At 38.3% G+C, this 26,800-nt stretch overlaps 1 protein-coding gene across 4 annotated transcripts in view; it reads right to left on the bottom strand.

Moving 5' to 3' along the window:
• Positions 1-26,800, bottom strand: part of FSTL4 (follistatin like 4) — a 490,949-nt gene that overhangs the window by 317,813 nt on the left and 146,336 nt on the right. For all 4 annotated transcript variants that reach the window (XM_043520692.1, XM_043520690.1, XM_037907517.2 and 1 more), the window contains one exon: positions 4,779-5,027. In XM_043520692.1, the coding sequence (XP_043376627.1) occupies positions 4,779-5,027 (249 nt within the window). The remainder of the gene's footprint in view (positions 1-4,778; positions 5,028-26,800) is intronic.

Below are 26,800 nucleotides of genomic sequence, written 5' to 3'. Positions count from 1 at the left end.
CTCTAATAGAAACATGGTAAGTGGCTCTTTATACGTTTTAACTGGAGAATTTTATTTCCCAATATCTGTAAAATCTATTTTTTTTTGTTTGTCTTGTTTTTTGCCCAGGTGTGAAAGTTTTTTCACACAACTCCTATTCGCTGAAGAGTGACTCTAAACATTGCTCCATTGCTGAAATGTTTAAGGGTTTCTTGAAACCAAAACACAAAACTATTTCTTTCTGATATAATTTCATGGTTTATTCAGAAAACTATTCAAGCATGACACGGTATCATTAGATATAATGCAGCCATTGCAAGGACACTGATTACTGAAATAAGAACTCATTTTCTTTAACAGTACATAAAATTAAGAATGACTAAAAAACCGGTTCAAAAATATCATTTTAAAAGGGCAGACTATACGCAAGTATGAAAAAAAAATTCCAACAACTTTCTAATGAGGAGGGAGAAGTATAAGGCCTAATTTTCAAAGCTGCAATGAGCACTTGCAGCTGCATTGGCTTCAATTGAATTTGCCAGGGTTTAACACTTTGGGAAATAGATCACGAGCTCACTTGTTGAACCTGCTCTTTTGTAGAAAGTTAAGAGACACTATGACACTGTGTTTTCCAAACTGAGTATCTCTTATCTTGTAACTGGCTATGCTGTATGTGGAACTAGAGCACAGGGAACGGATATTCATCGCAAGGACAAAGTATGTAACTTGTTAATTACTTTGGCTCCCACTAATACGTTATTGAGGGAAAATGCCATAGATCAATTCATTCCAGTACAATATTTAATTAAATAAGGATCAGCATAAACTCCATGAGTAGAAACATTCGATTACTCTTCTAGGGCAAAATGAGATATCAGCTTGTTGCTGTTGCCCTGTTTCCAGTATTTCCAAAAAGACATCAATAAAAATGAAGCTTTCAAAAATTAATTTGTATGCGCAAAGTAGTTTGTTAATGGTTTATTTTCTGCAAATGAAACAGAATCAACAATATTTATAGAAATAGACCTAGGCAGATTCAAAAAGTTTATAAAACAAACTAATTCCACTGACCCACCTGTATTTTATTCTTGTTTATCTGCCTTTACCCTCTCCCTTTTCACTCTTACTATTTAAAAAAAAACTTTCTGTCCCTTGTAAGACAAGATAAATTGATTTTGAGGCTAATTAGTTTTTAATGATAATGCATCACACAAGATGGGAATGGCAGCCATTTCTCCCTCATTAAAGATGGAAGGATAGCCTAGTGATTAGGGCAGGGTACAATTCCCTGCTCTGCCACAGAATTCCTACATGGCCTCAGCTAGTCACTTCGTCTCTCTGTGTCCCAGTTTCCCTTCTCTAAAACAGGAGTAATAGCACTTCCCTAACTCACAGGGGGGTTGTGAGGACAAAGACATTAAAGATTATGAGGCATTCAGATACTATGGTAAGGAGGGTCATAGAAGTACCAAAAATAGACATATTTCTGCCACTGAATCCAACTTTTTTAAAAAAATACCCTTTACTATTATCATGTACAAACACTTATGAATAAACAAGGGGTGATGAATAGCTCTGCAGACATTCAAATACTTCTGAATATCAAGTGTCCAGTGATCTAAAGCTAAAGGAATTATTCTCATACTTGACCACCTAATTACCACTGGGAAATCTGGAACACCCCACTCTTCTTTCTTCTGGTACCCAGAGCTACATTTGATAAATGTAATTTTCAGCTACACTTTATATTCAGTCGTGTGTGCTCTGTACGGCATGTCACATTGGATTGGAAATAATCTGTGACTGCTCCCAGTACATTGAGTTATATCACATGGCTTCTGCTAGTGCAACCCTTCTTGATTTGTGACCCTGCGGCACACTACCTAAGAAAATATGCTTTAAAAATCATGGAGCACAGCTCCCTTCAAGATCTGACCCATTGATAATAATGGAAATATGTTTGGAAGGAATTGGCTGTAGTTATGAATAAGCCAGTTGAGTATTTATATTTCCTATTTGTGACTAGACTCTTATTTAACATCTTTATAACTTAATTATGGTAGCGTTTAAAGGCTGACTAGGGCCAGACCTTATTGTGAGAGCTGTTGTAGAAACAGGGAGTAAAAGAGAGCCGACAGACAGCTTATCGTCCAAACCCTTGATCCTCCAAATGGATCTGTGTGGGGGTATCCTTTATGCCTGTGTGAAGTCTCATTCACTTCAATGGGGCTCCACATGGACATAATGGGTCCAACAATGCAGAGCTGATTGCAGGTTGGGGGTCTAATGTATGAAACAGAAATACCCATATTGTTCAGTTATCTGTATCTACAGTTATGAGTTATTACAGAGCCGCTAAATCTTTACTTTAAACCCATTCTAATCCTTTTGATAATCATGCTGCAATGACCAATATAATAATCTCCCTAAAGTTCAGGCATATCAGATAGAAGGTAACAGAGGAATTAACAACAGAAGAGAGAACTTGGTAAAGACTAGTTGTAGAAAGGGTTTTCTAATGCCATCTGACCTTCATTATATTTAAGCAGCAGTGTGAGTTATACCTCTAAACCTCTCCCTCTTTTCTCAGATTAGTTGCTGACACCAACTCTAATTCTTTGTTGGTGTAAACTGTTATCGATCCACTGATGTGAATGGAGTTGCGCCAATTTGCACAAGCAGATAATTTGGTCCACTTAATTTTCTTTCTCCTTTTACAAGGAATGCTGTTTGGATGGCTCATGATGATATTGGGGAGGCTAGATATAATCCCTGATACGGAAGGCAAATTCTAAAAGGGACATTTATAGTTGCGCTCTAACAACAGTTTCCTAGTTGGTAGGTAGCTATTTTCCTACATGCTGGTTCTCACAATGTTTCTGTCTTGAAAATTTCACAGGTTAATGAGAGGAGAAGTACAGTTTCCAAAAGAGAGATTGTACGGCAAATTTAAATAAATACAGAAGAGACTACACCATTAAAATTGTTTTAGAGCAATGCAAAGCTGATTGGATACACAGACCCAATGTCAGAGCTGTTGTGAGCCGGTACAACACCGTTAGGACTGGAGTCTGCCTATAAAATCTTCTTAGAATTCCTGATTTCTCTCAATTCAATTTCCCCCCATTTTTATGCTATCCCATAATTCTTAATGAGAGTTATACATTCCATGCATTCCAGGTAGAGCTGAAATTGAGAGTTAGTATAGGTACTCATTATGAACGGTCCCTGTTGTAAATCGAAAGGAACACCTTTCAAGGCAATGGAGTCATGCTGGTATAAAACTAGCATGAAATAGAATCAGGTCCTTCGTCCACATAATTTGCTTTTGAACTGGTCCAAATGAATTCAGAGGTTAACTTGTATTAGACATACAACAAAACTGTCAGAAGTGGCCACTTGTTCCAAGTGCCTCAACTTCTGGATGCCCAACTTGAGACACACTGGTCCTGATTTTTAGAAGTCCCGGATACTCGCAGCTTGATGTAACAGATCGTTTGAAAGACATTTGCAGTAATTATCCTGCAGAAACTGTTTCTTCACAGTAATTATCTAGAGGTAGGTTCTCTGATCTCTGTCAATTAACCAGTTTCCAAAAACTTCAATGATATCTAAAGGAACGCCAATGAATCTGGAGCACCGCATGTATTCCCTGCTGCATTCATGATTTGCTCAATACCAAGGTCACTTCTGATTGAACTTGGAAGAAAGAAAAAACAGAAATCACAAAGATGATGAAGGACAATCCTAAGTGGGGGGTCTCTGGAGGAGAGTTCCATTTGTGTTAACTTTAGCTCTTGCCACTAATTCTGGTAGAATCCAGATTTTAATTGCTTAAGTGAATTGTTCACGTCCTGCATTTTGGCTATGTCAGATTTTTCTGCAGGGGACATGCATTTATTCAGCCACGCAGCTGTTCTAAGACTGGTATCACTGCTTCTGCCACTGTCAGAACAGACAACATTTGTGAATAGTGGTGTGTGCATTATAACTTATAGGGTCGCTCTGTCTGTGGGAGCATCTCGCTCCAGGATGCCTTAGCCTTAGGACATACTTCACTTTTTATTGGGCAGGTGTATTTATGAGTTAAATTGACCTGCTAATTATTACTCTCATCTTGTTCAGCCTTGGTCATGACAGCTTTAGCCTATTATTTCTCATATATACACTCACTATTTCCCCCCATCCCTCTCATCTCATCCCACTATTTCTTCTTCTCATTGCTGGCACAACAGCAGTGATCCAAATGGCATGGAAGATAATTAATTGGATGTATAGCCAAATACCACCAATACAATTCTTTCTTGATTGTTGCTGGAACATCCCTGGCACATCCACAAATCCTCTAATTCTCACCTACTGTGGAATCCACTGCCAAAACCCCAATAATGTGGGACACTACGTTTCCCCATTCAGTTATATGAGAAAATTATGACTTTCTGTTCCCCTCACAGAGCACTTATGATTTCCACTTCAACCCTTATGTAACAAAGTGTATTATTTCTAATGTGTTTGTCCCGTTCAAAGCCTTACAAAACAAATTCCATAGTAAAGTGTTATTACATTGGAAATTGTTAAGTACCTACTGACTACAATGCATACAATGTATACAATGATGTTCATTATTTACCAGTCTGATTTCATTCTGGGTAACAATGCTCATGGATTTAATAGCTTCATAAAGTGTCGTGCCAGAATAAATCACCCTTCAAAAATGTATCTCTTAGAAATAATATGTAGCACACAGTCATTTATCACAACTGAGGTAAGATGGACACATATAATAAATGATATCCTACCTTTGAAGAAACAGTCCTTGCTGTGGATAATGTAGATTTTCTTCCTCTGCAAGCATGAGGCTCGGTGGAGTTCACAGTGATTTTCATAAAATTTGCCATCAGATCCACACACTGGCATATAACTGGGCTTGCAGTCTTCTAGGCATTTGCATTCAGGCTGATTAGTCTCCTTGTTCACAACACACTTACTTCCCCGGCCACAGTATTTTTTTTCGCATGATGCATGTAGGCCATCTTGCCCATAAAGCACTGAAAAAGTAAAAAGCTTAAACATTAACTATATTTCCTTAACAGAATTGAACAGTTCTTTTGTTTTAGCATGTACATTCCAAGCTTATAGGATATAAGGATTCCAAGGATACATGGGCATCCTATGGACAATATTGCATCTGTGATACAGAGAGTATCTTCATACACAGGCTAGCAGTTCTACAGCCCCCACTGAGCAATGCATCAAAGTGTGTGCTTAAGTGGTTTGCTGAATAGTGATTGGCATAAGAATGTGCTTAAAGGTAAGAATGTGCTTTGCTGAACCATGGTCTTCAGTGACTAAAACCTATACTATGTTCATTCTGCAGTTCTGATGTGGTATTTTAAGACTTTGTTGGGATTATATTCTTCCTTCCCAACTTAAACATTGAAAAATCAATGTCTATTGGCCTGTATAAGCATCGATGACCAAGCTAGATGTGGATCTTTTTTTCTGGTAAAACTAAAGGTTCTTGAATTCAAAGAAGACTACTCAGGTATCACTCACTTGGGCCCTCTCATCTGACACTGGCAGAACCCACAGTGGCTATCAGTGACGCAATTAAGACTCTGAGAACTAGTGAAAATTTAAAAAAGAAAGAAAAAATGTGTAGGACCGATCCATAGCAGGGGTCAAAGATTAATAATTTTTGTGTAGGGTGGAATTAATCATATTAATGTGCAAGCTTAACTTTGTGGCAGATACTTTGGTTCACATTGGCTGTACCGTACATTAGGGGTGGTTAGTTCTTTAACTTCATTCTAGTATTTTGCATTACTTAGTTATATGCAGGATAGATACCTATTGGCAGACCTCTTATACATGTATTAAATAGATATCAATAAAGAACTCACTCTACAAAAGCAAAACAGATATTTATTAACTATTAGTTAATCCATTGCTTTTATTTCATTTTTATACCATAATAAACAAATCACTCAGATACTCTAACCATGCAAACCTCCATTTAGCACCCCATGTACTATGTGCCAGACACACTGGTATCCTTACCTATGCTGGCTATCAGCTTCCAACATGGGTGACATTTTCAAAAGTGCTCAGTGTTGACCTAACTCTGCTTCCAGTGAAGTCAATGATAAAATTCCCATTGACTTCAATGGAAGCAAAGTTAGGCCAATACTGAGAGCTTCTGAAATCTCTCTCCTGCAAGGAGTCTCATCAGAGTCAATGGAATTACTAATGGAGTTAATTGCTTCCCAATATGAGTGAGGCCATCAGCACCGGGCCCTATGTAAATATAACAATAAATAATGTCTAGTTTCTTTTAGGTATTAGCACAATATGATGAACTGAACATTACTTGTATTTTCTATTGTTTTATGTTATTATAAGCCTAGGAAATTTAATTCTAGCCTGTAATAGCACTGCACCTAAAATTTCTGCACTGAAGGGCTTACAACAGACCTATTATTACTATAATTTATAGAGGACAGGATATTTTGAAATAAGCCACTGTACAAAGAGTAATAACTAGCATTACACTCAATTATGAGTTTTGGAAAATTAGAAGATTGCTGTGCTGCATTAATTGCAATAAGCATAACATTGAGAATTACAAAGGATGAATAATTAAAAAATGAAGGTAGTTTGGTAACCAATGTTTTACTGCAAGCTTTAATTAATCTCCCTTGTTGCCCATTTATGATTTCCCAATACTACATGCTGATAGAAAATGCAACAGTGTTAAAAAGCAAGACCTCTGAATCCATTGCAAACGCCAAGGGGTTAAAAATAGTTGTACAAAATGCAAGTCAAAGTTTCCACATGTAACAAAACCCATTTTTGCTTGCTCCTTGTTAAGTTTTTGTTTTCATCACTGAAAAGTCGAAAGGAAAAGAATCGGTTATTGGAGGATTAACTATTTGACTCAATAACTCATTAAAATTCCTACACCTTGGCAGGCTAAGAAATATTGACTTTTTCCTGACCTATAATAAACTAGAAGGTCAAAAGTGTCTCTGGGCAGTTTAAAAAGTACAGTCCCTCAGAGGGAGATCTGAATATCCTTTATTCACTTCACTAATTGTTCAGCATGTCTCTTCAAACTATCCACAGCAATACACATATTGTGACCTCTACATGACCTACTGTCAAGGTCATCTGTAATTACAGTATGTATTGTTCATTTGTCAGAACAAAGGTCGCGATGTTTTAGTGAAGAAACTCTCTTAAACTTGCATTATTATAGTTGCTTGGCTTGTTCAACAGAATGTGGCACACTAGGAAATGCATGTCAGCATTTGCTGGTGCAGTTTAAGGTAAAATATTTATTTTAGATTACATTTTTTGTGTTTTGTTTGTTTGTTGATTCAGGTAAGATCATTGATCTCCCACCCCTTCTACAAAAATCGGAACTAAATTAGATCTGTTTCTATGCTTTCTTCTTCGATCCCAGATATCCTACAGTGTGATCACCCACACTGAGTCACGGGCATTCTTTTGCAGGATGGAAAAGGTTGAGTTCCTGCAAATCCTGGTTGCTCGCTTAACACGGTAACCTGTCCTGGATTGTGTGGATGTGCTGGGTTGCGGAGGGGATTTTAGTAATCTTAAATGATCCACCCCTACACACACACACACACACACACACACACCCATCCTTCAGCGAGGCTAGATTTCTAACTAGTACACAAAGCAGAGCTAGTTACTTTGCTCTCTGGTATATATTCTGCAGTGTGTTGCTAACACTAGCTGGGAGCTGCATGCTGCCCTCTTTGAAGAAAAAGCACACACTGCCCCCATTGCATATTTATTTCCCTCCCCCCCACTCCCTGCCCCAATCCGTCCTGAGCCACCCTTCACTACTATAGCCACTCTTAAAACATAGCAGCTGTGTGCCCCGCCCACCTCATCATTATGGCTGGATAGGCAAGGACAAGATTTCTACCTTAGCATCAGCTTGATCTTTTTTGTCTTTTGTTGGTTTCTCTCATAATATCTGCGTTCTTGAAAAACAAACATTTGTGTTCCCATTGTAATGCAAATATTACTGACCTTTAATGTTGTGACCAAGTTTGGGTAAGTAACGATATATATAAGACCTCTAGGTAGCTCAAGCCTTGCCTATTCTACATACAACGAAATGATCATTTAAAACATTTCTGGCTTTTGTTCCTGGATAGATTTATGCCATTCTACTGGCCATAGAATTCCTGATGGTAACTTTAGTGCAGGCTGGATTCCAGTAACTGCCTGAACCCCCCTGCGGTCGATTTAGTGAGTCTTCACTAGACCCACTAAATCAACCCCCTGGTGGATCCATCACCTCAGTGTCGATCCCCGGTAAGTGTAGACATACCCTAAGTTAACTTAGACAGCACTACTAATAAAGAATAGTTATGACCAAGATTTAGGTCCATCAAACATGAGTAAGTAAACATTAAGCAGTCATGAGATAAGAGGGAAGGTCCTCTTATGGCTCAGTAACTGGTTAAAAGACAGGAAAAAAAGGGTAGGTATAAATGGTCATTTTTCAGAATGGGGAGAGGTAAATTGTCATGTCCCCAGAGATCTGTATTGGTACAGTGCAGTTTAACATATTCATAAATGATCTGGGAAAAGGGGTAAACTGTGAGGTGGTAAAAAATGCAGACGATACAAAATTACTCAAGATAATTAAGTCCAAATCAGACTGCAAAGAATTACAAAGGGGTCTCACAAAACTGGGCGACTGGGCTAGAAAATGGCATATGAAATTCAATGTTAGTAAGCGCAAAGTAATGCACATTGGAAAAAGAATTCCAAATATACATGCAAAATGATGGGATCTAAATTAGCAGTTAACACTCAAGAAAGAGATCCTGGAGCCATTGTGGATGGTTCTCTGAAAACATCCACTCAATGTGCAGCAACAGTTAAAAAAGCTAATGGAATGTGAGGAACAATTAGGAAAGGGACAGATAAGACAGAAAATCATAATGCCACTATATAAACCCACATCCTGAATACCGCATGCAGATCTAGTCACCCCATCTCAAAAAAGATATATTAGAACTGGAAAAGATACAGAGAAGGCAACAAAAATGATTAAGGTTATGAAATAGTTTCCATTTGAAAAGAGATTAAAAAGACTTTTCAGCTTGGAAAAGAGATGACTAAGAAGGGATATGATAGAGATCTATAAAATCATGAATGGAGAAAGTGAAAGTGTTATCTGCTCCTTCACATAACACAAGAAACAGGGATCACCCAATGAAATTAATAGTCAGCAGATTTAAAACAAACAAAAAGAAGTACTTCTTCACACAACACACAGTCAACCTTTGGAACTCGTTGCTGGGGACGTTGTGAAGGCCAAAACTATAATGGGGTTCAAACAACAATTAGATTATTTCATGGAGGATAGGTCCATCAATGGCTATTAGCCAAGATGGTCAGGGATGCAACCCCATGCTCTGCATGTCCCTAGCCTCTGATTGCCAGAAGCTGGGTTTGGACAATGTGGGATGGATCACTTGATGATTGCCTGTTTTGTTCATTTCCTCTGAAGCACCTGACATTGGCCACTGTCAGAAGATAGGATATTGGATCATTGGTCTGACCCAGTATGGTCATTCTTATGTTTTTATGAGTAGGAGGATCTCAGTCATACAAGAGGAATCCTCATAGAAGTCACCAATTGTGGCACTGGAACAATGGTCCCGGTGGCACAAAACTTTTGCTTGTTTCAGCTGTGATATTCTCTTCCCCTTATTTATAATTGGAACATAAATATTTATTTGCATTATAGTAGCACGCAGAGACTCCAATCAGGAACAGGGAATGACTATGGTAGGCACTGTAGAAACATAAGGGAAGACAAGATCCCTGCCCTAAAGACCATACAACTGAGTGCCATAGTTTGGTCACAGGGAAAACTTTTACATACAATTTAGTTAAATCCTTGCAAACAGTGCTGCAAAATGGAAATCCTGAAACAACCTTCAGTGTAGCAGCGCTTGATACTTTGGTTACCTTTGCAAATGGCTGCAAATTAAGTATTTGGTTAATGACAATGATGCCACTGGGACATTTCCCTACTTAGAAAATAATGCACCAGAACTTCAACTGTATAAGTCGGCATGATGCTATTGAAGTCAATGAGCTGCATTGATTTATACCAGCTAAAGACTAAAACAAATTTAACGTCATGCTAATATTTGTGGGTTTGCCATTCTCAGCGATTAACTTAATTGAAGGATTATCTAACTGAAGGGTCCACATGGGGAAGCTACTGTGGTGCCCCAGACTGTGTGGTGCATCCCACTACATACTCTTTAGAAGACAGACTTTAAAGATAAAGGCTTAAGATACACTGAGCAGTCCAGAAGCCACATGGAGGATTTTAAAAAACATTCTTAATTAATTAGCAGCTAAGGTAAGTAAAAGTCCCCCATTAAACTTTTGACCTTGGTCATCCAGTGTAAAATCTTTCTGAAGTCTCAGAATCACAGGACTGGAAGGGACCTCGAGAGGTCATCTAGTCCAGTCACCTGCACTCTTGGCAGGACTAAGTATTATCTAGACCAGTAGTTCCGAAACTAGGGGTGCCGCTTGTTCAGGGAAAGCCCCTGGTGGGTCGGGCTGGTTTGTTTACCTACCGCGTCCGCAGGTTCAGCCAATTCCGGCTCCGACTGGCTGCGGTTCACCACTTCAGGCCAATGGGGGCTGCGGGATGTGGCGGCCAGCACGTCCCCCGGCCTGCGCTGCTTCCTGCACTTCCCATTGGCCGAGAACGGCAAACCGCAGCCAGTGGGAGCCACGATTGGCCAAACCTGCAGAGGCGGCAGGTAAACAAACCAGCCCAGCTGGCCAGGGACTTTCCCTGAACAAGCGCACCCCTAGTTTGGGAACCACTGATCTAAACCATTCCTGACAGATGTTTTTCTACCTCTTCTCTTGCTACCTCTTGTGATGGCAATTTAGAACACACTTCATAACGACCCAAAGAGCATTCATCTGTAAGTAAACATCGAATTTCCATGGCTCGTCAGCTAAGATCTGTGCTGTAGTAGGGCCAGATAATGCTGGAATGGCATACTGGCACTTTTGCCACCTGGAAGACACCATTTTGTTCTCAAGCATGCAAGGTCGCACCACATTAGGATGTCATTTGGTAGAGCGAAATGGCGTCCTCTGCACAGCATGATGGGTGCAAGGTCATGCTAGCGGAGTTATTCCGGTTGTTGCCCGTTCAGGACTACACCATTGCTTAAAACACTGAACTTCTCTGCTTTTGAGACAAGAATGAAAACTGGGATGTAGTTCACTAATTAAACAAGAACCCCCTCAATATTTTTCTTTCGCGTTATGAAAACTGAATGAATTTCCCACTCCTACAAGGATTATAAAAACAATAATGGAAAAGGTAATCAAGTGAAACTACCAGCTAACTGCTTGCAGTATTTATGAGCCCCACAGCACTGCATGAAAAAGATATAATTCGTTTAATTTATTAGTCATAAAGAAAGTCATTTACCTAGGTTAAAAAATGATCATCTTGTAAAACAAGCCACTTTTCAACACTAATTAAATTTACCAAACATGGCCAAAGACTAAGGAGTTATATTAAAGTTAGTCTGATGAGAAGTGGAACTTCATTTGTCTCCATCAATGACAAGATTCTGTTCCTCAAATGGGGTTTTGGCTGGAAACGTGAGAAGTTTGGGATTCTGACTGAAAAACAAAGGCCAGATGTGGTTGGTAATACAGCTGCAGTTCAGGAACTGTGTCAAGTCCTTTAACAGGGTTTTGTTTATTTCAAAATAAAAAGTTAAAGGCAAAATGAAGATGTAATTCCTATCCTCAGACTTATGAGGCTATGCATTCTCTAACCACTGATTAATTCATGAAGATCTAAGCCCTTTCTGCCTTTTATACATTGTTGAAGATATTACAAAGTACAGTCAACTTTTCATAATTTTCCCATCCCTAAACCCTATTCCTTACTTTGGCAAAACTCCCAAGGAGTTCAATTCAAAGTTAGTTTGAATGAGGAGCAATATAATAAACTGGACATCATCATCACACCCTACATTAAAGTCACAGCAAAAAATAGATACATTGTACCAGGCTTCGGACCAATTGTAATTATGTAATTCTGCACCTGTAAATCACAAAAATGTAAATTATAATGTTTGCATAAATAAAAAGATTGCAAATTATTTGAGATGAAAACTGAGCTTATTAATATCCATAGACACACTTTTGGAAGTTGTTAACTATTCCTGATTTACAATGTGGGAAACAATGCCACAAATCGCACAGCAAGTCGCTGTCAGAATAAAGATTATTTACTTGGTCTTCCTGGTCCTCAGTTTTCCCTTATTTAAAAGAGGAACTATTGTATGTTCCTGCTTCAGAGGTAGTGATAGGAACTCAGTGATGTTTGCAAAATATTATGTGATTTAAATGTATTTTTATTGTACCTGCATGAAAATCAAATCCTCAGAAGTGCAGAAACTACTACAGTAATTTCTTACGAACCAACCTGGTTTGTCCTTTAGATCTCATGGAAATCTAAAAAAACTAACAAAATTCATTCAGCCAGTGCTGAATTATGTGTCTGCATCATTTCTGTTTGGAATATATAGAAGAGGTGGATTATTTTTTTCTTTTTTAAGAAAACACACAGAAGCCCAACACAGCAGAAATGATCTGATAACAATTTAGATGAGGAAGATCCAACACACATATACTGAGCTGTGCCTAACCATGGAAAATTTACACCCAGAAAAAATTCATTTGAGAAAACATAAGCAACCTTAATTGCAGTGGTTTTCTACTACTAGAATATACTGGATAGAGGATGTAAAGGAAAAAAAATATAACCTCTACTAAATAAAAAACCTGCAGTAAATCAACAGTTCATGTATTACTTCACTGCAGTTTCAAGTTCAGATTTTTTTGTGCATCTTGGTTGCTACCTGTAATAATCACGTACTATCTAGTCCTGCAAAAATATGATCCCATCTCTATTAGATATTAATTTTTTGGGAAGAATACAGATTGTAGATACATTTGTTGCTTGGAACTTCCCATACACTTGGCTTAACATACTTTATTTTACTTGTGCTGATAATAAAACTGCAAATACCACAGCATGGGACCTTCCACCTTCTCTGACTAGCGCACATATATCGTATGTTCATAGGATAATTCACGCATTGAAGTAATATCAGTTCAGACATATGCAAATAGCTCTGCCTCCTGTTCAGCTAACAAATATGCGTACCCAGTGTCATCGCTGCAGTAAAATGAGTGTAAAGCAATGGGCAAAAATTCATTAACAATCTGCATAACTCTTTAAGCAAATCTCTTTTTTTGCATTGCATGCCTATTATGAAAACGGAGCAGCAGCAAAAGGAAATTCACCTCAGAAAAACTACTTGGTGTTGACTGAATCATTACTAACACAACCATTATCTCTGTTGCTAGTCTTTGCTGTTCTTTCTTTCTTTCTCTTTCTTTTTTTCTCTTTCTTTCTTAACAAGATGGTGACTCATCCTGGAAGAAAAATATAGAAAATGGGACATATGCTTCAAGCTGTTTTGCTGATGATGCAACCTGCTAAAGTTTAAGTTTGCTCATGACATTTGGCACTGCTGTACTATTGAAAAGATTAACAGGTTTTATAACTACAAGGACTGCCCACTCTTTCAGGTAATAAGAAGGTTTGAAGGTCATGTGCATTATTCACAAGCACTATCTAGGGAGAGAAATACACACTTCTCACTCACTTTTCCAAAGGAAAGAAATACAGTATCCTTGGAGGAGAAGGACAGAAAATTATCATCTACTACATTAATCTAGAGGCCCTATCAGAAAGGGAAGATACTGCATCTAAATGAGGACATGGAAATATTGTTCAAAAAGCCATAAAAGATAAAGCTATAATTGTTTCAGTTATAGTACACATTCAGATACATATAAACAAACAGACACACACACTCTCTTTCTATATCTTTTTACCTTGGCACCTCTCTAGATAGCTACATTACTTACGAGTGCCAAAGCCATGGATGGGTAATGCAAGTCATTCCAAAAGGGTGCCAACAGAATTTTATACCAGACTGCATTATTTTATTTTCTGAGGATGTCACATATTAAATTAAAAACCAAAAACAAACACCTCCAAAATTACCTCACAATTTTAGAGATTTTTTTTAAAATTGATGCTCGTTACTATATCACTGCATATCATACAAGGTAAATTAGTGAGAATGATTCCAGCTGAAAAAGACTCTGATGGAGATGAAAATGATTAGGCACAACTAAGAAGTTTCTAAAACTGACCAAAAATAGCTCTTCTATATGTAAGAATGTTGGGGTTTTCAGATCCAGTCTTTCAGACTTTCCAGGCCTACAAGCAAATACTGTCTCCCCAATGGAAAAGTAGGAATCTCTCCATTCTGGTGGTATAAAGCTTATACTTCTAGGTCCTGACTTTGGACATTAAACCTGCCACAGTGCAGAAAGAAGCAGTGTCTCTTCTGTGCCCCAATATATTGTTCTGCAGAAATGCCAGATTGGAGTGGAAGGAGGAAACATTTCTCTTGCAGATTTTTTACTTAACAGCAGCTGTTTGAAATTGATCAGTTGTTAATAATGTTTGAATAAGTCCTGGCAGAGAGGGAGTGGACTATGACCAGACCCTACACAAGTGAAGCTGATAGGAATTTTGCTATTGATTTTTATGGTGCAGAATCAAGCCTCTCGTGGGCAAAATTCAGGGGAGCCAGTCCAAGGTGTCTGCTAAATCTAACTTATCAACTCAAGATACAAGTTCTACATGGCATATATAAATTTTAAACAGCGAATATGCCAAAAATCAAGAATAGCAAATAAAGCTGGCAGCCATGAAAGCAATATTTAGCTACACTGTCGTAAAGTGGATGCACCAATATGAATCAGTGAAGGAAACAGCTGCTGATACAAGAAGAGATGAAACAAGCTTTGGATTGACACAGTTGAAACCTATAAAATAAGGACAAATCAGTAACAGAGAAAAAGTCCCCATAATCAGTATGCTTCTATGAAAAAAAAAGAAAATTTTGCATTTGTAACCAAAGGGCAGGATATAATCTGTTTCTATAAAGTGTCCAATTTGAACCTGATCAATCCTTTAAGAGGATTCCCAGAGTATAGCTTTGAAGGTACTGAACCATGAATTCACCGAATCAAGTGCAATTCTCCTTCCCACTCTCCACACATATCAGTGGATTCCAGTTGTGGACAACCAGAATAACTGTTAGAGGATGAACTCTTTCCTAATGATGTATAATCCCCAGAATCATATATCAAAGAGACTGGTAGTAGCAGGGGAAAATATAAAATTGTTACAAGAAAAGGAAAACCTATCCTGAAAAGACTTTTCATTATACGTTTTCTGTGACTGAACTGCAAAAGCCTGAGATCCCAATAATGTGCACTGAGGGAACTGCTTAATTTGTGTCAGTATTGTAATTATTTATCCATATAAAATCCATATTTATCCATATCTGTGGGATCAAAAGTTTGGTATTAAAACACATTATTGGCATGGTGTTATATTTATGAGTATGAAACAAGAAACAGAGGGCATGGATACCAACAAATCAAAAGAGCAAATAATGTAAATTACACCTGGAGATAATTGCAGAAGAAAAATGTAAACCCGTGTTTGAAAAACTGGCCAAAACATCCATGCTATTAATGTGTGACAGTCAAGCTTTTGGGGCCATTCTCTTCTCTTCAGTGAGAAAAACCTGAAGCAGATCAGTCATCAAGTCTTATTGGCTTATTTAGAGGATTATATATCATAGGTATTTAATAGTGAATGTAATTTTATGATATTATTACAATGTACCAAATACAGTTTAAAAGCTAAATTATGTTTGGCTGCTGTGTCATTGGGATTCATATTGATCCAAGGACAAAATTTGGCCCCGGGGTTTCGTGACTGGAAATGTCATGAAAGAGATGACAAAATCCCTTTGAAAAAAAACACAGAAGTAGTGAGAAACATTACTGGACTCTACAGTTACATCCCCCTCATCCATCAGAAGGCCTTTCTTTTTAAAACTTAATTTATTCCAAAGTACCCAAATTTAAAGCTTAGTGAACAACTCAATACAGGAGTTAATGTTCATATCTTTCTGTTATGTTTAGGTCTTTACTATCACAGTGCTTCAAAATAGTGTGAAGCACACAGGAATGCATCCGATGAAGTGAGCTGTAGCTCACGAAAGCTTATGCTCAAATAAATTGGTTAGTCTCTAAGGTGCCACAAGTACTCCTTTTCTTTTTGCGAATACAGACTAACACGGCTGCTACTCTGAAACAGAAATAAAGAAACACTCCAGTATCTGATTGGTAGGTTCTGGATCACAGTAACTGTGGGAAACAGAACCATTAAAGTTCAATACCCTACACACTTCTGAAAGAAAGATATGAAATCCTCATAGGACTTTGCTCAAGGTTGGTCCTGTTGCATTTAATTTCTTCCATTAGCCCTTCTCACTGCCCCAATCTTCAATCTTACTTTCAAGACAATCCTTCCCTTCCTCTTGTTTTCAGTTGTCTTTTACCCTTTGACCACTGCAATGAGTGCTTGCACTCTACGGGCTATTGTAAAAGATGTGAGCGATCAATAGTTCACGGGTCATGTATCCACCTGCTATTCCTTAAGTGAAATTCCTGTGACAGAGTATATAAAAAGCTTAGAAAGTGATAAAGTAATAATTAGACAGGACTTGTCTCTTTTCTTCAACTATATTCCCAGTGCAAAGAGCAGAAGCGAGTTGGAAAGATTAATTCTGGCTGATTATTTATCTTTATTTGTTGATGCTTTTCTATTAAACTTTCATTTTGATGCCAACATTGGTGGGTTTGGTGTAAATTATCCACATAAACGTTTCCCTTCCCTTCTTCCGCTATTTTCCAGAACCATATTTGAAGACTTTTTTCAAGTCTTGATTGACCATTGCATTGGTCACACTTTCCACTTCCTCCTATACATATTTATTTCTCTAAGGAAGCTAACTTTCTTTCTCTAAAAATTGCCTTCTTTCTTTATAAATTGCTGTGATTCTGTATACCTCCACATATAACTTTTCTCCCCTTCCCTGGAATAAGACAGAGTTCTCGCTTCATACTGTTTCAATAACTGGCTCAATAATATTTTTTTGCAGTGGTAGAAATAGATCTGGTGTTCTTGGTCAGATGTAAGCCTCCATGGCTTTTGAAGAAGTTCAGATCCAGATCATTTCTCTCTTTCTATTGGGTCCCATTAGAACAGCAAAGCCAAATACTCCTGAACTTTGGAAGAGTTTGGATTGAGAGACGAGTCTGTGTTTGAAATCCACAGCTTAGGCCCATCTCAGCTTGGAGAAGGATCAAAGCAATATCCATCAGTATGTTGCACCACACTGCAGCAAAAGGTGAACCTACCAACAGCCATCACTGTATGATTCCTATGTGCAAATAACTCATTTACTGTGAAAATTATTTTTTCTATTGTATTATTAGCCATGGTTCAGAAACAACAGAAGCTAAACTCTGATATGAGGAAGGACCTCACAGTCTTGAAATCTCATGGTCTCTGATTTTGGTCATCCACTGCCCCACTTCGTAGTCAACTCATTTACAAGAGAAAAATTACTTTTCTCATTTATTTTATACATATTTCACCCTGACACATGCATAAACCAGATGGCACTGCATAATGGATAGATTGATTTTTCAGTTTCCTGATTATTCATTTTCTCACTCAGTATATCAATTTATAAGACTCCACATCGAACCAAAACAGCTCATCAGCATATTTGTCCCAGAAATGGAAACATATCTGAATTGAATTTATTTTATTATTTTTTGGTTGCAGGATGAGCAGGTGACGAGATAGATATATTTAATGAATACCCATTTGGCCTCTTATTACATTATCCTCAAATGCTGCTCTTGGGGAAAAAAGATAGATCCTCCCTCATCCCGAGCTCTGCTATTGCTCTGTGAGGTCTAAATGATGTGATTAATTATAGAGAGCTATAGACTTCACGACAGTGAAGCCTGTGTCAGCAACTCCTTATTTTAGGTTTTGTGGTATGTAACGGTGTCTTGGCATCAGAAGTCTCATTCTTGGAACAATATTTTAAGTGCTCTCGGGGCAGGCCATATAGGTACAAAATGAGTGGCATTAAATTATCCCGCAAAATTCATTAAGCTTCCACAAAATGCTCTCACTGGTGGAGAACGAAAGAGACTGGCATCGTGACCTGGGCATCTCCTTACGAACAAATAAAATAAAAACTATAGCTTTCTTCATTAAATTATCCCGCAAAATTCATTACATTATCCTCTATTCAGTGGGAATAGAGCATACACAGTAATTTTCGGGAATGAAGAACTTAACTACGTAAGCAAGAAAGGTTTAAAACCTGAACATTCACATGAACCTCACAAATACGTACACATATCCCTGCTCCTATAGTTTAGGTGGTCTCAAGAGAGAACAAGGATGGCCTCTTTTACAAGAGTCACTTTATAGTTTATTTTATTTTTTCCAAATTAGATTAAATTTCAGGTCATGTGTCTAGAGAGACTAAACCAATAGTTTTAAATCCCAACAAATAATTAACAAAACCCATTAAGGAAATGTTCCACTTAGTGAGCTGTAGCTCACAAAAGCTTATGCTCAAATAAATTGGTTAGTCTCTGAGGTGCCACAAGTACTCCTTTTCTTTTTACAGATACAGACTAACACGGCTGCTATTCTGAAACCTTAGTTTTCTATGCGTCCTATGAATAACTAAAGATAGATAATGGTGCTAAAAAGATAGATTGGGCATATACAAAGTTTTATTAAGAGTCTATTTGTGGGCTTGAATATGTTTGGACGTAAAAGTTGCCAGTTTCAGAAAATAAATGGGAAGAAAAAAATAAATAAAGCCATTTAGCTATAATGGGTTTGTATTAGTGCAGGTATTTCGGGGCTCAAAGCATACTGCATGTTTGACTCACTATTGCATTACTTGATTGAAGAGGCTCGTTCAGAAATGGGATTAGGATCATTCCGACATCACATCCCAATCAGCACAAACTTCTTGCTGAAAACTGTTGAGGTTGCAGAGTCTTTTCAGATTTTTTCCCTCCAAAGAAATTTCATTTATGTTTTCTTGCCTCGATGCTGTACAGCCTCATACATTATAAGCAAAAGAGACTTACCGCATAATAGAAGTGTGAGGCAGGAGCCAAACAGTTCCATTACAGGGAGAATTACAGTCATGTAACAACTGAATGAGGATGTATTACATCTGTGTGGGACACAGAAGGAAGGACATTTTTACAAATCAATCTTGAGTGTTACTCAAGAAGGAAACTAACTAGTGGCAGTACCTACTCACCAACTCAGTGTAAATAAGTCATTTGCCTGCCAGTGTACATTCCCTAACTTCAGCCTTAATTAATCATTTTATTCCAGTCAATAAGATTGCAGAATGCAAATGAATTGAGGGGGAAAAGCAGACAGATGACAGAAGGGTCGTGGTCCATATCTACTACTTGACCATCATTGGTGATGTTGAGGGGGCTGTAATGGGGGGGGATAAAAGTGGAGGAAGAGAGAAACAGAAAGAGAGGAGAAGGGGAAGAGAGAGTTTCTTAGCCACGATGGTAGTATGCATGGTGCAAATAGACAGACAGACCACTAGCTCTTTCATTACAATTGTGGGCCTATGACAGTAGAAATCTATCCCTCCTCTACCTCCTTTTCCCTCCAATTATTTGATCTTGTCAACCTTCAAAATGCAGCAAAGAGTCTAATGTAGTTAAATGTTCAACTCTCTCTCTAAAAGGAATCACTGGGCCAAATTAATCACTTATGTAAAGAGGCGCTTCAAAAAGGAGCTCCAATAACTTACACAAAGCGGAAGCATGGACCTGCCACTTGAAAGGGTCCATCGGGGGGCAGGAAAACTGTCTCAGCAGAGGCAGCCTACCAAGGGACTGTAACATTCTCAACCTGAGGAGTGAGCCTAAGTGCAAAAATATCGTGCTGGGCCACCAGAGAAATTCATAGATTCATAGATATTTAGGTCAGAAGGGACCATTATGATCATCTAGTCTGACCTCCTACACAACGCAGGCCACAGAATTTCACCCACCACTCCTGCAAAAAACCTCAAACCTATATCTGTGCTATTGAAGTCCTCAAATCGTAGTTTAAAGACTTCAAGGAGCAGCAATTCAAATTGCTGTAAGCATGGGAGTCCAGGGGGTTCTTACAGCACTGTCTGAGACATAAAATAAAATTTCAAATGAGATTGCTGCATCATGACCTCATTGTATACATTATTGTTTGCATGTGATTGCGACTTGAACCTCTGAGGGAGAAGACCTTTCCCATTTTCTAAGCCCAAAAGGAACCCTTCATAGATCTCTTCTTTTGGGATTAGGGAATTTCAAAAATGAGGAGGCACAAGAGAAACCAGGAATTCCTTTAAAACCAATAGGGACAAGAGATTTCTTTAAAGTTTTATTGCTTTTGATACATATTTTAGAGCTCTTCTGAAACTAGGGAAGTAAAGGAAACCCTGTGAGCCCAGTCAGCACACAAAGAGCTCTATAAAGTGAAGAAAATTGAAAACCATCTTCATTTAAAAAAAACAATAAAAGAGAAACAGGCTGAATTAGAAGAAAACATTTGCAAAGAGAAGGAAAGTCACATAAGTATGTATGTGCACATATTTATTACAGTGGATGGTGTCCTAAGCAATGATTGGCTGCTTAGTCGAGGTGGCTTTTAACTAAAAGGTTGAACAAAATGGTATTGGAAACTGCATAGGAATCTTTTTAAGTCATTGCCAACCAGATGTACAATGGTGCACCCAAGTTAGATGCACCCCTTTTCAAATTGAACTACCTGATTTTATGGAGACCACTGAAACACCTACTAAATACATGACACGCTGTTAAAAAGTTCATAGAATGGATGTTGTTTTGGACACTCCTAATGTTCTTAAAGGTATGAGACTGGAGCGGCCATAAGCTTTTATTTCAGTTTTGACCAATATGAGTGAGCCCTAAATATACCCTGATTTGAGACCAAAGCGAAACGCTGTCAAGATGCAATACAATTAACAAGAGCATTTATACTCCTCCCTTTGACTCCTCTTATATCTTTATTGAAGCTCTTTCCAGGGCGAGTGAACATATAGAGAAACATTATTTTCAAAATAAAAGCATCTAGCTCTGTTGCTCATCACGCTGATTTTGCAAACTCCTAGAGCTGCATTTTGTATGGCTACCTAACTACAATAGAAAATGTTACTCGAGCACTATTATATGCCTTATGCATTTCAATTTGGTCCTCTTTGTCACTGTCTGACACATTTTGGGGCTTTTGTTATTTCACAGGGTCCTTTAGCTATGTTTAGACAAACCGTTGACATTTTGACCTTTCTACTGGATATGTCTCAAAGCTAACAGCCTCTAAGCTAATAGTTGCCTTTTACAGCTTCTTCCCTGGGGCATTACAGCTAATCAGCTCCTCTTCCTAAAGTACTGCACTCTCTCCTCATGAGAGGAAATTATTCTGATTCTCTCATGGACGATTTCTTTCTTCTTTCTTTTTTTAAGATACTGTTTAGTGGTCCCTAGAGATCTAATAGTTAAGTACAGGACTCCTGCTTCTGAATATCAACTGTTGAGCTCTTTTGATTGCTCTTGTGGATGTGTAGGGACAAAGTTCAAGGCTGGTAGAGAGGCTGAGAACATAGCCATCCTAGTAAAAGAACATCTGGTTGATAATACTGAGATTTCTCTGTCAACTTGAACTGTCTAGTACCACTCTGAAACCTGAAAAATTCTGATAACTTCTCCCTACCTTCCACCATGCATCAGCTCACATTTTATCAGGCTTCTGAACTTTCTGGATTTGGCCAGAACCAGAGGTGGAAACGTGGGGACATTAAGAAGCCTTTAAAATATACTATGCAGGCAAAAACAGAATATGTAATACCACCCTTAAGCACTTAAACAAGCAAAATAGCAGCAATAACTTTCCACCCATGTTCTTCCTCCCCAGTCCTCACGTTTACGTACTTCTAGGTACGCAGGGAAATGGAGAGAATTAAAACTACTGCTCTTAGATTACAAGACTTTTTCTTTATTTTGTTCATAGCAAATATGTATTTGCCTGATGGAACAGTTCCAATTTGTTAAAAGATAAATGCATTTTTTTCAAAACCTTCTGAAAAGTAATTTTTAAAAATGGTGGTGGTAAAAGAACCCTTAAGTTTTAAAAAACATTCACGTTGTTACATAAAGTGACAAAATGCTGAACCTGAAAGTTAACACTGACACACCATCCTTAGCTCCTGCTGCTTTTCTTTTGTTCTGGTTTTATCCACAGTCGTAGGAGCTGGGGATAAAATGACAGCCTAAATTCTGAGTGTCACGGCTTTGTCAAGTTTTGTTACACTCTCAATGCTCTTTTAAACATAGTCTTTCGGGTTTATAATCCTCTTCACAACGTAGAAAATTGAGGGGAGGTTGAGATGGACAGAACTTGCCTACCGTAATAATTTAGCGTGTATTTTATAAAAAGCAAGCATAAGTAGACTTCAGTGGAGCGACCCCAACTTACATCAGCTGAGGGTATGGTCCAATTTATATGAAAATAACACGAAGGCTGGCAAGAAAACTCTAAGCTAAGGTTACCTCATGACCGTTCCTCTGTCTAGTCCTGCATCACTAAGGCTACCTTTATGTCACAGAAGTCATGGAATCCGTGACTTCCAGAGACCTCCTTGACATTTTCTGCTTCAGCCCTGGGGGCTGTGGGACTGGAGCTAGCAGCCAGTGGGGCCCTGTAGGTTTCCAGCGACAGGCGATGGCCTCCTCAGGGGGTCCTCCTCAGGGTTCCAGCGACTGGGGACAGCTTTGCAGGGAGGTGTGGGAGAGAACCTTGCTACTCCCAGCCACCATGGTGGCAGGAGAAACCATGGAGCCACAGAAGGAAAAGTCACAGACAGGTCACGGCTTCCATGAATTTTTGTTTATTGTCAGTGACTTACCAAAACAAACCGTGACAAAATCTTAGTCTTATACATCACTTATCTACTAGTGAACAGTAATACTGTAGTGCAAATGATGGAAAATGAAAGTTCATCCACACACTTATTCTGTGATGATTAAATACCTAGTCGTATGTGTTGTTGGGGTGGATAGATGTAGGACCTCCCTTTTCTGCATAGCCACTCCTCCGCACTGCCACAAAAGTGACAGCTAGAATAAAGAGGGAATATGGTCTAGGGGTTAAAGCACCACACTGGGAGTTATGGGGTGTGGGTTCTTCTCCGGTTCTGCCATTGACTTCCTATGTGATTGTGAGCAAACCAGAACATCTCTGTGCTTTAGCTTCTTATTGTAAAATGAAGATATTAATACATGTTTATGTCATAGGGGATATTGGGAGACTAAATGCATTAATGTTAGTAAAGCACAGAGATCCTAACTTGAAAGGTAATACAGATAGAGCAATTATATATGTATACAGCACTCTCCCTTTCAAAATGCTGTATACAACAGAGTAAAAACCCATATGCTAAAAACTATAAGGCGGCACCATGTCACTTACAATATAAAGACATTAAATCAAATGGGGGGATCCAATTTAAAAAGGGAGCAAAAGGGATTGGGATAAAAGATTAGGAATAAACAGACATCATCAATCATCCTAAACACATTTCTGAGGGAGAAAAAGCTTTATGGTGATTTTTAAGAGAAGGGACAAATGAAATAAAATGAATTTCAGGACAGGGCATGTTTCACACAAACTGAATGACAGCAACTTTGTACTCACCAGATGAATTGAGACAAAAAAGGAGAAAAACCTAAAGAGCACATCATGCATACATAGATACCCATGAGTACAAGGCTCAAACAGTAACTCTCAAATGTAGCCAGGGCCAACACCATTACGGGCTTTAAAAAAAACAAAACAAGAGTCCCAAATTCTAGTCCACCTCAACATAAAGAATGCTGTGTGAGGATAACATGACCACAAAAATGTAAACATCTATGCTTCTGCATTCTGAACAAGCACCAAGCAACTGAGCAGTCCAACCAAGAGAGTGAGTTACAACAACTTAGCTTCATGCTGCTATTGCAAGATCGTGATGGTGCAGCCAATGCACATTGCAGAATTGAAATATAACACTATTCTACCATGTCCAACCAATGGCATTCCATGCAAATGGCAGGGTCAAAACAGGAGTAAAGATTCTTAGAATGCTTCCCTCCCTTTCGCCCCTTCATAAGGTATAAACAAGGAAGAATGAGACATCTAAATGACTTTTACATCCCAACAGTGACAAAAATTGCTAAGCATTGGTATTATTGTGGGTGCTTTCCCAAGTATTAACACTATTCCTCTTTCCTTTAAGCAGATTATCAGAACTGCTAGTTTGTGTGAAGATCAATGAGGACAGCTTTTCAGATTACAGCTGTTGCTGGGCTGTCAATTTATGCATTTTTCTTACTCTGTCTCTCACATGGCAATTTTATTTATTGTGACAGAAAAACATCAAAAAGGAACTATGTAGCAACCAGACCAAATTTTCTGTTAATATGCAAACCATAAAGTTGAACAAAAATTAGCAACAAATGAGCAAAGCGTGGACTGGGTTTTATTTTTAAGATTTAAAGCTGGAACTCATCAGATTTCTTATTAACTTGCAGTTGAAACTAATTCCTTGGTGGCTCACAAAAATTGAACAAATCTATTTATTTTAAAATTACGGGACAATGCAAGTATCTACTCAATTTGTCTTTTCCTGTCAATGCCAGTTCACCACATTGGGTCAGAGCATTCAATTTCCAGGGAACATGAGGGGAAACAAGTGATGATGACTCAGATAGCAGCAAATGTAAGAGGGATAAGTGCCCAAGGCTGTGTCTGTACAGATGCCTAAAGCACGAAGTGTGTGTTAGTATCTGTGGTAAACTTCTTTGACCTGCAATATTTGCCAGTCTTTTGTGGTTGTTGTTGTTTAAGCCATGGTTTCCCCATGATCAAGATCAAAGACATAATATGGGAGGACAGATACCAGAACATGCTGCAAAATTATAAATGATAAATGTGGTTTTCAGCCTCGCTAAAATGAAATGACAGCAGTTGCTCCATAGTTAAGGTACAAATTGAGTTTCCGTTTTCAGCCTAGTTTTGCTGTCTCCATATCTCTCCTGCCCATCTCCCATCCCCCCAAAATAACTGGTCTTAAAACAGGTAGGTTACATCTAGGGATGTGGTAGAATGTTTGCTGCAAAACTTGAGTGAATGAAAGAAGGAGTTCTGAACGACAACAACCTAACAACAGAGTTGTTAAACAAAGTTCCCAAATTCTACAGAACTCACTGACGGGTGGGGATCAGAAAGGAGAAGAGAGATTTATCCAGTTTACTCTACTAGCTGAGGTCTAGTTGACAGGACCAAAAGTTCTTATTGATTAACATGAAATTACAAAAATCATTAACATTTTCCTCAGTTACATAACCAGAGAACATAGCTCAGGCAACTAAATACAGGAGTCAAAGAATTTCTATAAAGCTAAGATTTTATTTATAAAGAATAAACAAAGGGTAGAATTTTCAAAAATTCTAAAACTCTTGTTGACTTCAATGGGATCAGAGTTATGCCACTTCTTTGTTTAATGTGAAAATTAGGCCCCAAAGTATCAGTGAAACCAGAAATTTCCTCCTTTTCTAACTAGAAGATCAATTTTTAGTTTTCTTTGAATACCAGCGATATTGAGTACATTGTAGAGTTGTTTCTCTTAATCTTTGGGACGGGGTTTAGTACAGGTTCACTGCTGCTAGAATATTCCTTCAGCAAACAATGAGGCTAACTGTAGAACAAGCCACTGATCCTTGAGCTGACACAGTAGAATTGTGCTGGGAAGCTGTTTAAAACCTTCTTCTGATGGATTTACATGGGCACGTCTGTGCTGATGATTTAAATTGATTATGTTACATTAAAATATTACACAAGTATGATAGGTACAACCATGCTGGTATAGGTGCTCTGATGCACTTGGTAACAGAGAAGCAGTTTTGAAGCATGAGGAGTAAAACAGAATAAAATTATGACAGTTAAATATTCCGATCTAAAACAAATACATATTTTTGAAAGAAACACAAACTTCCAGTCTGCTTTCCTCAGCACAATTCTGCTTCATGGGTGTAAGTCACACGACAAGTGCCTAAATGTCTTTGAAGACAGAAAATGAGATATGGCAAAGAAAGCTGCCGATGCTAAACTCGTACTGCGTCGTCCAAATGGAGCACACAGAAAAGTTCATGCAAGGGACAGACTAGAATGCATTAATTCTCAATTAGATCATAGCATACAACAAAGTACAGGGCATCAGCATCAGATTTGTTCACCCAAGGAGTAAGTGGTTCATTTCACTTCAGAGAAGTCTAAACTAATGAAATGTCATGGGGACTAAAAGACTCGACTTTCCTGCCTGCATTGATTTGGAGCTGCATGCTCTGCTACTTGTTCTGACCTGCTCATGCTGTTATTTTCTGAACAGCCAGATATACTGTAGGGGATATTGCTTCACTTGTATTTTCTGCTAAATAACTTTCTAGGGACAACATACAGTATACAAACGTTTAGAACCAGAGACGCACTGTAGGAGATATAATCCATTGGATCACTCTCACTATTGCCTCCTAATGTTAATTTGTCTCTATCCAGTGGCAAAAGATTCATACCGTTACAACTTAC

This window comes from Chelonia mydas, chromosome 8 (genome assembly GCF_015237465.2).
Source record: "Chelonia mydas isolate rCheMyd1 chromosome 8, rCheMyd1.pri.v2, whole genome shotgun sequence".
NCBI classification, from domain to species: Eukaryota; Metazoa; Chordata; order Testudines; family Cheloniidae; genus Chelonia; species Chelonia mydas.
The sequence above is the reverse complement of the archived record's forward strand: the minus strand, read 5'-3'. Positions and strand labels throughout refer to the sequence as shown.